The sequence below is a fragment of the Balearica regulorum genome, chromosome 2 (assembly GCF_011004875.1).
Source record: "Balearica regulorum gibbericeps isolate bBalReg1 chromosome 2, bBalReg1.pri, whole genome shotgun sequence".
NCBI lineage: Eukaryota > Metazoa > Chordata > Aves > Gruiformes > Gruidae > Balearica > Balearica regulorum.
In genome coordinates this window covers 94,611,816-94,627,218 of record NC_046185.1, presented here as the reverse complement: position 1 = coordinate 94,627,218, position 15,403 = coordinate 94,611,816, and the positions used below count along the sequence as shown (strand labels likewise).

Below are 15,403 nucleotides of genomic sequence, written 5' to 3'. Positions count from 1 at the left end.
ACATATTAGACAAAGTTACAGCAAAAGAATAGAGATGTTAATCCAAGGTCAACTACAGACCTACTGAATTACTTTTATACAGGTTTATCCTGAAATAAGTTTTATTTAGTATTACCCCCACCCTTTTTAACCTGAACATATATAAGGCCTATTTGTATTACATTACCCTACTAGGTTTGTAATTTATAATACACAACGCTGCAGTAATGATTTCTTCATATTACACTTTAACTGAAAAGAATCTAGAGAGATGTATTACTTTCACTGGGGCCTAAATTTCACCTGCCACAATCTAAAACAAATATGATATAAATTAATTTGGTATCAGACTTCATACCAAGAATTTGAAAATAGAAAACAAAACATTTTTTAAAAGGCTGGGAATAAATCCAACTCTGTTATAACAATTCACTGTCTTTTCAAAAAGAAAGCTCATACAATTGCAATTATGTCTTTTATTATTTTGTTAAACAAATTTGTGGGCTATTGATATGCATAAAACATTTAATAGAGCATGGAGAGCTCCTCAACATTTCATGCATCAATCACTAATCTATTAATAAATCATATTCAATTATAAGATGACATTTCAAACTGGACTATGCCAACAAAACAGTAACCCTTAACTATGGCATGAAATAAGAGGAATAATGATATTTTTGAAGATGACTACTATGCCAGAGTAAAATTTAACACTAGAATAGAAGGGACTTAAAAGCAAAATAACTTAATTGTAGCAAGTTCATTTTCTTCCTCAAAGAAAGCCAAAAAATAAAGATCATTTAGGGATACTCATTGTTTTGGATTTTATTACTTTACCAGAGGACTTAGAGCTCAACCTTTAATGTTAACCAGCTACATCTGTATTTGGAAATGGAAATAAAAAGAAATCTGATTTCCAAAAATTCAGAGCATCAGCACTTCCCCATGAAGTCAGTAAACACAATAGGTATCTAAACTGTCAACTGAGAAAAAAAAATATTAAAAAAATTATACCATTGATTTGCCATGTGTCTTAAAGGCACCCGTGCTAGAATAATTTTACCCATTGCTTTCAAAGCTCATTAAACATAATATGCTTGTTACTTTTTGCTTTTATTTTATGGGATCTAAAGGGTTGTGGAATCTAGCATTCCAGAAAGAGAAAGAAAACCTTTGAAATAAACATTTCCTCTGATTCTTTAGAGCAGAAACATCAAGTAGAACTAAATCAAGTTCATTTCAGAGTACTTATTCCAGAACAGGTCCTGGATCCTGACCCACAGTTTGTGCAGCCATTCCATTCACTATCATCACTATCTTATACTACATGACCATTTGAGAAAATCCATTCTCTCATTGTGTAGGTATTACAAAATACAATTTTTTAAATTAATTGTAAATTTATTTATTTATTTGTTACCTTTATTTTAATGGAAAACTTTCCACTTCCTACAAGGACATAAGATAAGCAATATGTTTAAATTTTGGGTTTTTCTCCCTCTCATATATTTAAAAAGGGTTTTTTTGCTGCTCCATTGTCTGTGCACAGAAAGGTCACTTCTAAAAACATGCCCCACAAACTAACTGATTATACAGGACCCAATAAAGCACATGGAACAAAAAGCACTATCAACGTGCAAAGCAAAGAAACAAGAAAAAAAAAGTCTCACTAGCTTCCAGTAATGGTAATCAAAGATGTAACTTGTGTTTTCTATAAACTTTTAAATATTTAAAACAGGTTTTCAAGCTAATTGCCTACACATGCACAGAAAGTAAAAATAGATGATTCTCCAAAATTAAAGAACACAGAACGATCTGTCATCCTTTGTATTCAGAAATTAAAACAGAAAATCACAAAACACACAGTAAATTCTTTAAAGTACCCATTATTACTATATTACGTTTCCCCACTTGTACCAACGTAAGAAAAAAAACTATCTTTGAATTCTCTGATGAAAGGGTGTTGTCCCACACTGCCACAGATGCGTCTTTGCACGATCACCAACTCTAAGAGAAGCCCTAGCAGGTTATTCTTTCCCTATGCTGAAAATTATTTTAAAGTTATCTACATCAATGAAATGTTATGCCTGGTAAAACAAGAATTAGCTTTGCATTTACGGTTGGTTTCAACTCATTCCTGTATTTCTCAAAAGTGCCCACCGAATTTGAAATCTGTCCAGAAAAACAAGGGATGAGGGGAGAATACAATGTAACAAGGCTGTTTACACTGGAGGGGGTTTTGAGCTGACTATCCCAAAACAAAAAAGGATGAATGAAAATCAGTATTCTTTCTGCAAATCATCTAAATTTTGTGGTGGTTTGTTGATTTTTGGGTTTTGGTTTTTGGGGTTTTTTTTTTTAATGATTGTTTTATACAGTTCTCCAAGCATTTTCTAAAGGAGGTCATATATGGCTCTAGAGTAGAGAAAGGTTCTTCACGGTAAGGACCTCAGTAGGAACCAGATCAGCGCCCCACCTTCTTACTGCTTCTCCAATGCCTATCCTAAAATCCTAACAGGACAACAATTAGAATTTCTGAATGTCTGCAGAGTATAAAAGTAATTTAATCTCTTGGATTCAAATATGTTTTAGCAAACAGTTCTCAGGACTAAATGGAAGCTATATTAACAGCTATTATCTTTCTGTTTTGAACTTGACACCCTTTGATTTCTTTAGATGTCCTCTTGTCTTATTTATTCAATTCCAGAATAGAAATTTCCAACTACACCAGTCATTATTTCATCGTGTCTATAATTTGTTTCTTCTCTAAAATAATCATATGCAATCTTGTTAGCATTCCCTTCAGATACATGATGATGATGATGATGATGATAATAATAATAATAATAATATCCTCTTTGTTCCTGTTGCACCAGCTTTCATCATCGATTGGCTTAGGTTCTCCAACTAGGTACACACTGGAAGTTCACCTAGACACTTCTCACAAGGAAGTAGCCTAGGAAGGCAGCCAGCCAGTTTCTCCACTCCTCCTCATTCTAGCCCATCTCAAAAATGATATAGCAATCCAAGCTGAAATTTGAGGGACAGCAGCGCTAACGCATGGAAGACACTACTATGCCAGCCAACGCGTATTTCTCACTGATTCATTACACACCACGCTTGACTGAAGAGTAGTGTCAAATGTGTGTGACAGACAAACCTAGAGAACTTCTTTAGTTCAATATTAAGCCAAGTCTTCTCGGAGTTGCCCTCAGCAGTGTTTAGGTATTCCTACCTGCATCCCAGGCTAAAAACTCCGTTTAGGAGCCAGCAAGGAAAACGATCAGTTCAAGTTATCTTCCTGCTGTTCATCACTTCACTTCGCCTCCTGCTTTGGATACGTCCCTCTGAAGTTTCTGTTTTCTTAAGGAATAAACAACTAAGTGTCTCTGCAAGTTTTGCACCTTTGTTGCTCACTGCATTTTTTTTTTAAAGATCACCAATACATATAAATAAGCACAGATCCTATTACAGAATCTCGTGCTGTCCTTCTGACACAACTAAAATGAACCATTAAGCGTACTCTGGTTTCCATCTTCCCAGCCAGTTTCTCAGCAGACTTTTTAAGCGCAACTAGTTACTTTCTTTAGCTGTCTCTTTCAAGGAATATTTCCAAAGAAAATAAATGACAATCTGTACTTCTTTATCCACTGTTCAAAGAACTCTTAACACAATAATAAGAAGCTCTCTCTCCTCCTCTTCTTCCATATTAAATCTTAGAACTTCCCAGTTTTCAGATGTGTTCAAACATATAATATTCTAGTTCAAAGCACTAGTGTTTATGATTTGCCTTTGTTTCTTTAGGCATCTAAAATGTAATAATCTTTAAAGCATTTTAAATCAAAAATACTTCCTAAATAAAACCCAAAAACTTTTTTTTATGCATTCTAAGATTGCAAAATTAAGAAAACAATTATTAGAGCAGAATTAGCTCTTTGATAATTTGTGGCCTAATGTATTTTAGTGTGTATTTTTAAATATGTTTACAATATAAATGGTATGTACAGCAGCTAAATTAGATATTTTTGTTTGATTTGAAAAATTGCATACAGAATCAAAAATGTAGAGCTTCTGTATTTATTTTCTTAAAGAAAAGAATAGTAATTTGCTTTATTACTATTATCAGTAACTCACAGCAGCAGTTTTGGATCATTATTTTGTCAGTTTGAGTACTGTAAATTCTCTGGCTGGGTAGGAAGTACAGCTATCCCAGGACAATATAGGATCTGGCTATTTTCATCAGGTCTCATTATAAAAAAAGATATTTTTGCAATCACCGATAAAATGCAAAGCTCTTTCCACCTGTTATCCAAGTAGCTAGCTTAAAAAAAATTTTTTTTAAAATCTCAGTTTTGCATCTCTGAGTCTAACAATTTTCTCTTTCATAAGCATTGATGGAAAAAACCTGTAACAGTTTATTTACTAATTCTTTCTATGACATTTTATCCCACCTGTAACAGTCTCCCTATGAGGATGTTTTCTTGATGGAAGATTTAACGGCACTCTTATTACATCCCCTTTTTATTTTAAGTAGATAATGTGATCTAAGCAAATCTTCCCTGAACCATATCACGATTGTTTCGGTCCATTTTTTAATGGGTTTTTTTGTATCAACCTATTAAGGTTAATCTTTTCAAGAGAACACAGATTCATACTGACAGTTCCCATAGCAAACATATATTCCATTCACTTCACTGCCCTAATAGAGAAGGGAGACGTAACTTTTAAAAAACATTGAAACAGCAAGAGACAAAAAAAAGTTGCTGCTTACTCTGCCAGGCACAACTGCAAAAGGCACCGCATGAGTATTTCTGATTGAGGTTCGCATTTCTGCTGTATCATCAAAAGCTGAAGTTCTATAATTTTGGCAATGGTGGAGGAAAAAAATAATCTAGCTCAACGATTTTATTCTATCATTCAGTCTAATCTTCACTACATTTTCTCTGTGCAGACATATGCAAAGTCAGTTGAAAGTGAGCCTTGTTAACACAGCCTTTGCTTCATTGTGTTTCATCGTTCCCGAGTTTTGACACGGCAGGTATGACAAACAAGTCCTCAGAAATTACTTTTGTCTCATACTGGTACAAGTACTGCAGGAGGACATAACAGCTGAGTAGTCAAGGGAGATTTAGTCTCCAGATCCTCAGTCAGTGTAAACTGATGCAACATCAGAAGAACTGCACAGCTGAGAGATTTATGTTTACCAGTGGGCCTGCAGGTGTAATACAAATTTCAGTGAAAATAACAGCAGTTTTTCCATCAACTTAGGTTGAGGATTTTATGCCCAAACTAAGTATTTGTTGAGAACGTTGTTTTGGTTGAGTTTTTTTGGTTTTGTTTTTTTAATACACTATATTCAGCTTTTGCATGAAAGATTTTTCAGTGACAGAATCAAAACACGGAAAGAGCATGTCTCTCCTCCCTCCCCAGGGACACATCCTCTCCCTCATTGTCCCTTCCAGAAGGCTGATAAAAATAAGCCTGTCCTTAAAGGAGCACTTGGTTAGGTCACATTATAACCTGGGGCTGGGGAAGCGAGGGAAAGGAACGGACCACTCTTTTCAAAGTAGCTACCTTTTATACCAGCTTAGCTCTATCAAAAGACTACACCAATGCAGCATCCAACTGAGGCATCTCTGCTCTAAGTAGCGGAGGACGGCAGAAGGCAGAGAAAGCAAGAAACCAGTCACATTCTCAGGAAGACAGCCTTAAAACTCAAGCAAACCCTGCTTTATTATTATGATAATCTATAGCCTGGAAAATGAGAGATTTTCACAAGAAGTTCTCAATCTTGGAGCACCGTGTAAAGTCACAATAATCTGTACCAGAAACTGCACGAGCAATGGGGTGGGCAGGGAGACAAAAAATCAGAACAATATAGGGTAACAGATTGATTTTCTATGTAATACAGACCATCCAGTCTACCATATTACTTAACACTTTTGCATTTATATTAAGCCAGAAAATACAGATAAACAAGAAATTGGCAACAATTCAGAATATTATGTTAGTTAAGAGTAAAGTAGCTGAAGAATTTCAAAATGACTTAACAGTAATACAGATAGAAAATGTGACAGTCAGTTACAATGTTGCAATACAGTACATAAGGGAAGGAAAAATGGAAAACTCTTAGAGAATAGAATATAAATGAAATGCAACTTTTGAAGAAAAAAACAACAAAGGTGTCTTTAGGGTTGACTAAATGAAAACTGTTTTACTCTTTGCTCTTTGTGATTTGCTAAATGAATACACAATAGAAAAGATACAAAATTACACACTGCTGCATTTGACAAAGAAGTTTAACCAGTAATTTCAGAAGTTAGGCAGGGTTTACAAAGGACTTTAACCCATTTCACAGGCTTTTTGTTTGCACTAATAAAATACTTGGTTGCTTTCCAGATCAGTCAGCAGAGATCAACCCACCATCCAAGTGCAACGTACAAACACACTGAAAAAAGAAGTTCCTGTCTTAGGGCTTTTTTTGGAATCACATTTTGCTCCTTAACAAAAACAAACAAAAGGAGGGCTCAAAGCTGCTTCTGTCCTTCCAGGACACCAAAAAGAAATCTGACAAACTGTAACACATCACCTCAGCTTTCCTGTAGTTGCACTGTCCACTCTAACTCACACAGCAATGAGCTTCTGCAGCTCTCCTCTCACTTTTGGTTTTTGAGAGGGTTATTGCGTAGCTTATGGTCAATTAACGCGGTTCACACCCAACACACCTTTGTCAGCCACTACGCTCTTCCCGTGGGACTCTTGAGGGCGGCCTCATGAGCTGTGCTAGTGACAGCGGATGGTTTCTCATGTAATGCCCAACACCCAGGCACATACGGGCAGAGGGAAGAAAGTAACTGGGAGAATTTATCTGGGAGGGAACTGGGTGAGCTCCCCTCACCCTAAGGAACAGGGAGCGGCTAAGCTCCTTTCAGCTCGGCTTGGTATCGTATTGAGAATGTACATTTCTCCCTGGTTCCCGTTGCCTCTGCAAGTGCTTCTATGCTTGCTTGGTTCCTGTTGAGACTAAAGCTATCAGACACTTAGCCAAACAACAGACACTATTTTCCTTGGGTGTTAAGAGTGGATTTTTGGGTTTTTGAATCTGTGGGGTTTAATCCCATAAGCTGCTTTGAGTAAGGGAGAGAATAGGTAACAAAAGTTCAATCATTTTTCTCCTGATGCCCGGCTTTTGTTTTGGTGCTAATACCATTGTTTCGAGATAAAACCGGCACCATTACCCAACTGAAAAAAATCAGCAGACACCCTTGTTCCTTCTAGGGTGAAATACTCCAATCGTCTCTGTATTGTCAGACAGCCTACTGCTCCTGCAAGTTATTAATCTAAACTAATATGTACAAGGAGGGAGATGCTAATGCCACTGTGCACGCTGGTGGTGCTTGTCTGTCTAACGAGTGATGTAATTCTCTGCATTTCTTGTAACTCTTCTCTTCCTGTACGCCAGCCACCAGCCTGCCTTATTCTAATTATAACAACACATGCAGCTAGATGTGCTTTTCTTGCTCATTTTATACTTTGAGCTTTGCATGCCTTTCTGCCCAAAATCTCCCTTCTTGTGGCATTTATTCTCAATTACATCCACATGTTGGACATTCTTAACTGCACAAAAACTGTAGCAACTACAGGGTGATGAAGAAAAAAAAAATACAGCAAGGCAATTAGAATTTGCCAAGCAATGGTATTCACCTGGTTTATGGTCAAGTTTTGCAGCAGGTGAACAATCAATCCAGTCTTTTAGTCCTCTCTAAAATTGCAAGACAAGTCACTAACCTTGTGTGACTGCCAGATTAGACTCCCTTTACAGTTTCGCTTCTTGTGTACTCTTTTAAATAGAACTTTCCTAGATATTTATAAGTGTACTATGCCTAAAATATTTACAAGAAAATTTCAAAGCTCATTTTTTATTCAGTTTTCATGAAGAAAGCTTTCAAAAACTATAAAGGTATCAGAACCTATTATTAGACATGAGGCCACTTTTTGTCTTGCCTAGTTCTGAGTAATAAGCATTGCTTGTAGGTACCATTAATATCTTTTCGACAACATTTCAGTTCTTTGGTGGTGTTTTTCTGCTTCATTCATCCATTTAAAGATCACTTCTATTAAATTCCAGTAATAGTTGATGATCACCACATATTTAAAAAAAAAACAGAACCATGGCAACGTTCATTCAGTGACCCATTCCCACTTCTTCCATATATCACCCTTCTTAGACTTGTATGTAGTATATTACTCCAACTATGTTTTCAAGGCCAAAACATGAACATTCAATACAATGATTTTCTTTGTTAAAAAATATACTTTGGACAGCAGCTAGATTTTAGTGTGCTGAAACCACCAACTCCCAGAGCCAACATTACTGTTATTTTATTCCCCTGGCACCCCTGCATATTTGTATAATTATTTGCTGGTTGCCTTTTCTGAGATTGTAGGAACTTTGGAGCAAGAACTGCACCGTGGTCATTTGTATCATGAAAAGAACGACTAGGTGCTACAATAATACTAACATTTCCGAGTAATTGCAGTCATGGGATTTTCCTATGCATAGAAGTTGTTTTTTTTCCTGGTGTGTACTCTTATTATAAATTAAATTTAAAAGAAAAAATAAGAAAAAGGGAGGCTCGGAAAAACAAAGAACAAACTAAAGAGTTTCACCATCCTTAACTAGGACTAAAAAACCAACAAGACTCACACAATTAAAAAGCAGTCATAGCAATAATCTCAAAATTAGGGACACTGTTTTCATATTAACATTTTAAATTATTTTTCCAATATTGCTTTTTAAAAAATAAAAATCTAAATCAGCCTTAATAAAAAAAGTTGCTTAAAATTTTTTTAAGTGTAATATGTATTTTTCTAGAATCTTTCAAAATTATGCTCTCCAATTAGTGATTTCTGTTTTGACTAACTGGGTTTTTCCAAGAAAAGTGTTTTGATAAAGAATTCCTAAAACAGCTCAAGTAAAAAGTTATTTTTCAAAACACGCTTTTGTCTTCCTGACAGCATCCTCCATGTGGAAGTAGGAACTCTTAAAATTAACAGAAGGTGTATGTGGAGGAGGTGGGAAGTTTGGAAAGAGTGCTCCAAATGCCAGATCTATCATCTGTATTATTAATATGTCAGATCTGGTGTGTATGAAGATGAGGGTACGAATTTGATGGTGTTTCTGTACAATGAATGCCTCTCGGCATTCGCCCGAGGTGGCGTCAAAAATGTGATGAGGTGTCCATTTAAGACAGAAGGAAAGTCCTGAGTAAGGAGTGAAACAGGATCCTGAACTGCGACAGCCCCATGCAGGGGAGGGAAGGAAGCATCGATTTACTACATTTCAATGAATAGCAGTGTGAAGTTAAAAATAAAAACAGCAAGGAGAAGAGCGCAGCTTTAATGAAGAGGCAGAGAATGTGTCAGCTCAGAAATCCCCAAGGCCAGGCTAGCTCTAAGAGACATGGCTGCCTCTTTTGGCTTCTCTCTAAATAAAGGTCCACTCTGGCCATGCAGAATGGCTGAGTTGGAGCCTGGGCTTCCCTGAGAAAGATATCTGTCCAAGAAATCCTAAAAAGCTAGGAAAAGAGACTGATGTCAGATATAAACTCAAAGTATTTTTCTTTTGCAACTTTGTTTCCAAGGTTTATAATCAGATGATTTGGATGTTATCCCCAAAAGTGTTGCAGACGAGCATAACTGCCTGCAAAGCCGTAATAAATTTGGATATTTGGCATCTATTTCCCAGCAGACTGCACAGCTCAGCTTGGGGATCGGCAGCAATGCACCAGGACAGGGAGGGAAAGCCTCAGTTAATGTACTTGAACTAATATTCCTCCTGCAGCAGACAGAAGGTGGAAACACACTGCGTATTTTTGGGCAACCATATAATGTGACTATCCTTGGCTCTCTCTTTTTTATGATCTACACCTTAAGATCACGTGAAAACCTAAGTGTGAGAAAAGTCTTGTATTGCCATCATCCCTAGGGTCAGAGGGTAGCTTTTAATGTTAGTTGCTCAGACAAATGCCTCTGAAGAGCTGAAGGAGGTAGTGGCAGTTGAGGAAATTGTAAGATCTCAGTCAAACAGATAAATGCACCTCAGCTAATATTTTATGTGTCACTACCATTCTTGTGCAGCTCTTTCCACTTCCACTTGACGCCCTGTAACTGGGCCTTTGCTGTACTGCTATTATCAGAGTAAAAGGTTGGTGGGAATGATTTAATCATCTGTGGTTACTGATCTACCCAAGAAGGTCCTTTGTGTCCCAATTTTTTTTTCTGAATGCCATGAGGCAAAAAACCAGGAAGCTGAAGGCAGACCTTATCAATCTTTTCACTAGGAAAAACACCAAAAATGCATATTAATTATCAGAAAACGATCACATGTGCAAACACACTCCTCTACCTCACCTGCTCAGAAAACTCACACACTGGCATATCTTGCATTTTCCCCTCCAGCTTTGTTTACATCCTCTGAGATTTACATTCCTTCTTTAACCCATGCAAAGGAAAAGATATTCCTGGCATCCCTGTGTGCATTACCATGGTTACCTAGTTCATCTGCAGCAAAATGGGCTGGTCCATGACCTGACACCACAGCTCCAGAAGCATACTCCTCCCCTGTCCACTGCTTTGCAACCTCTCCCGCCACAGCTTTTTTTTTTTCTTCAGAAAATCTGAATGTAAGCAACAGTGGGGCACCCAACACAAACTCTCCCAAAGTCTTCAACGCATTTTTGTGCCTACATAGTTTCTACGTAAAAGTGGTTTTCCACAGGCCCAGTCCTTGGTTTTCAAGCAATTTTCCCAGCAAGCCATCATCAATAGCATACCTGCAGATTTTACCCATTGCATTTTATTTGAGGACACAGTACTACACTTGAAAATTTAGCCTCAAAAGCATCCTTCCAAGAACACCTGTGACTACACGGCAACCCAGGTCTATCAGGAAAGAACGAAAGTTTGGGGCACGAGAATGAGGACCATGAAGTCTTAAATAAGGGTCTCAGCCAGGTAGGGGGAACAAACAGCTTCCTCCCGCAAAAGCAGTTTGGGTTTCACTGGTGTCACAAATTTTACAGTACAACTTGAAGAAACTGTCATCTACTGAGATATTAACAAGCCACACATCAAACCTAAATAAGGTCTCAGTATCAAATGAGGTATAAACAACAAAATATTGATAAAATATAATGAAGACAGAATTCAATCCAGGGAGAAGGCATGTGTATCCCTACAACTGGCTCAAATTTTCACTGAAACAAACCTTCGTTTTTTAAGCAACATCATTCTCACAGGTTTTTTTCCCAGGCAATATTTATAACAACATAGATATGTAAACTGGTATGAAGAATCCCTGCTCACATCGTTCATCTAATAATTTATGTTTCTAATATTAGTAACAAATTTGACCTATTTAAAGAAACTTCAAGCAATGATGTAATCTCTGGAAGTGGTACACGGAATATGTGTACCACACAATGTCAAGGCAAACACAGATGTATCTCATGGTGATTCGGAAAACACAAATACCAATGAATCTCTGCGAGGAAAGCAAAAGCTGGCAAAATTTGAAATGGCTTTGTAGTCATATAGGTATGTAAAATAAAGTTGTGAAGTTCTCCAGACTTGATTTAACATGGCTGAAACAGAGTGGGTAATTTGTTTGCATCTGAACAGCAAAAAAGATCAGTCAAATGAAAAACGTACACAAAAATGGCCGACTCGTACACGTACCTTTTCCATTTATTGTTAATGCTGATGCAATTGTGGCTGTTACTGGCACTGGCACTAATGGATGTATCCTTGGTCGGCTCCCCATCCTAGCACGCTCTGCACCAGGTCCTAATAAAGCTCCCACCGGTTTTTCTGCTGCTACTTCTGGTGCTACAGAGTCTTCTTGATCCTGCTCTATATGGTCCATTTTATCCGGGCTTTCGTTCTGGAAGCCATCAACTGTTGTCCGGCTCTTAATTGGACTTTTGGGCACTAGGATTTTAATACCTGATTTTGCAAGGTCCATATTTTTCCTTCCAGAAAGAGATGGTGAATTGTTTTTCCGGAACTTCTGGGTGGCAGAAAAGAGTTGATTATTTTTTGACTCATGTTCTTTACCCATAACTAAAGATTTAGTGGATGTCTTTGAAAAAGAACTATTGGTAGATCTAGAAATTTGTTTTCTGGCATTATTTGGAGAGGTCCTGTTTGTCCTGGTTAATGTGCTTTCTTTCTGCTTTTCATTGTGGCGTCTGTTAAATTCATGTATATATTCCTCACAATTAACAAGGTGCTGTTCTGGCTCCCAAGTATCATCTTCACTGTCGTATCCTTTCCATCGCACCAAATACTCTGTTTTTCCCTTCTTGTTTTTCCTCTTGTCAACAATCCTCTCTACCTGTTGAAAAGGAAAATTAAACATTAGACATGGGCAGATGTACAACTCAAGTGAGCAAATTGCATGCAAATAGTTAAGTGTAGGTAGATTTAAAAATACCCTTGTAGTTCTGTAATTCTGTAGCACAGCTCTATAGCTTACAGTCTTTCACTGCTGACTGGAAATTCCTCTCTTTAAACTTGAGATTATTACTTCCACCTCATAAAAGATGTTCTAAAATACCAAAATTGTTCTTCAATAAGTATTTTGCATGTACAAGAATCTGAACATGACACATTACAGTTGACAATCAGCACTGGCCCCAGCGAAGTTTGGACACCAACTTCAACGTGGATAGGATTTGCCTCTCTAAATCTAGAGATCATGTTTAAATATCCTGTATGAACACAGTGTGTTTACCTGACAAAACTTATCAATTTGATATTGTTTGAATAGTTTGCTTGCTTAGCATAAGGCATATGCGAGAATCTCTTACTTACAGTGAGCTATCCTTTAGCTACCAGGGACAATAGGGTACAGCTGAGAAATCTGGGCAAATACAGAAGTGTTGGGGTTTTTTAGAGGCTGTTGTTCTTGTGAAAACAGAGAACTTGTTTTGGCCAGAGTCTTTGATACACATACTTGAACAAATTACTATGCCTCACTTATCTGCAAATAGAGATGATATTTATGTCACAAGTATTAAGCATGCACATGCTACAACTGCACATGGGACCCACAGGCTAGAGGAATTCAGGCACTGGGGTGAAGCAGACAGGGCAGACCGCAGCAGCTGTAGGGACAGAGGCTCGTGCCTCCTACCAAAACTCACTCCAGTCATGCTAGTCCTGCAGAAAGGGAATTCTTTTACAGAAAAAGAGAGGTAAGCGCAAGGCTAGTCTCAGGATTTCCCCTTTTTATTTAATTTTTCCTATCCAGTATGATCCTTCTGGTAAATCCTCCAGTCCACTTCATTTCAGTTATGGGACCAATACAGCTTTCTTCCACATCTCTATTTTCCTTTTGGTTATTTAAAAAACCAACCAAACAAACAAAAAAGGTGTGAGGTGTGGGATGGGACTATCACTTAGTAATTTAACTCCTAGCCCCTCATGAACAAAGACCATGCATGTAAGTTATGACGACGCGTACCTAGGAGAACCTCTGAAGACCAGTAACATTTACTGATGGCATTAACTGAAGGGAACATCCACAGAACAGTTTGGAAGGACAGAAGGAAAATACAGGTATGTATGGTATAAACATATGGTATATGATTCATTACCAAATCATAGGACTGTTGAAAACAGATTCTCTTAAGAGTGCACCTCAGTTTTATATGTGGCATGTTATCATAATGTATGACCTGCTTTTCAACAATGAGATTTGATGATAACTATTATTATAATCTCAGCAGCAATATAACTACACATCCTACAACTTCATGTGATACTCTGCAGGTGTTGTACTATGCTGTCCTGTCATTAGGATGTTGCACAGCTCTGTTTGCATAGGTCTTAAAAAAGCCCAACAAAAACAACAACACAGAAATAAAAACCAAACGGTCAGACTAGCTCCACCTTTACCTTGTTACTCAGTTGTACAATTCGATACATTTTATGGAGAGTAATGCAATATAAATTTTCCAAATATTATTTAAAATGTTAAAATACATTAAAACTATTTTTATTCTGGTTATTTCACTTTTTAGTAAAGTTACTGGACTTAAAAACCCATGCAGCCAGAAAAATGAAACTATTGTTTTTCCATGGAACTGTATTTAATAACATCTTAACAAAAATGCTACCCCAAATAAGAAAGTCATTATGGAGAAATATGCCTTCCTTTTTTTTTTTTTAAGTAGAGACTGTGTAAAAAGACCTTCAAGTATTAAGCCAGAAATGTTGAATTAAAAAATAAAAGCAAACTCATGAATCAAACTTGATATATTGTCAAAAAAGCAGTTACTGCTATAGTCTTGCTTATCCTCTCTCCCTCTCTCGATCTTCTAAAATAGATTTTAAAAACATGATTCTCAGAGAAAGATCTCTGGTACTAGCAAGGTATTTTTATTTTCTAGCAGAAAATCTTTGTAACAAACAGCATCGATTACTGGGCACAAAGTTCTACTAACGTTTTTCAATACTGAAAGGCCACCCATTAAGGACATGCCCTTTTCAGGTAGGAAGCCATCCCTCTCATCCAAAAAACTAGACACCTTGCAGAGATAACAGATGAACTCTAGAACAAGAGACGCAAAAATCCATTCCCAACCTGATGATTTATAGAGCAAACAGAAGTGCATAAAGAAAACCATTATATTTAGCCGTATTGTCCAAGTCTGCAACAAAGCCTACTTTGACATTGCTCTTTTTGATTAAAAGGAGACTTTTCTCCCAAGCCTTTCACTCTTCTTGAAGACATCTTATTTCTATTTTATTTACAACACAAAAATTATAGCAATTAACCTGTGATGCACAATTTAGCATGTGGCTTCAGAGCTTTAGTGAGGGGCATTTTGGATTGCCTCAGCTTGATTAGTCTAACTCCCCTAGGATCACTTGAAAAACTGCTCAGGAATAATCTGCTTCAATGCTTTTGCTGGTCATAACAGCCACATACGTGTTTCTCACCCAGCTTTGGGAAGAGGAAACTGAAATGCCTGCACAATGTACACAGGGTTTGGGTATAGAACAGGAATAGGAATATTTATCCTGAACTAGTGGAGTATTTAAACTCGATTTCATGGCAAAAACAGAGACAACAAAGTTGTACTTCTCCTCTTTTCCTACTGAAAAGAGCACTACTTGCCCAAGTCATCCATTTCTACTTTGATGCACAGCAGTGACATGACATGAAATATAATGTGAGACATCTCAAAGTCTTATGTTAGCAACTTATATCCAAATACTAAAAATGAAAAAAGAACATGACTGGGTGGGAGAAAAAAGTCTACGTTCCTACTTCCTGACACATCAGTTACGGTGCGGTTTGACGATACAGCTAACCTGTTGGAACAGCTACCACGTGGGCAGTATTGCTTCT

The 15,403-nt window shown here is 37.1% G+C and overlaps 1 protein-coding gene across 1 annotated transcript in view; it reads right to left on the bottom strand.

Moving 5' to 3' along the window:
• Positions 1 to 15,403, bottom strand: part of CDYL (chromodomain Y like) — a 108,456-nt gene that overhangs the window by 46,941 nt on the left and 46,112 nt on the right. Inside the window, exon 2 of the mRNA XM_075744964.1 lies at positions 11,722 to 12,379. Within this exon, the coding sequence (XP_075601079.1) occupies positions 11,722 to 12,379 (658 nt within the window). The remainder of the gene's footprint in view (positions 1 to 11,721; positions 12,380 to 15,403) is intronic.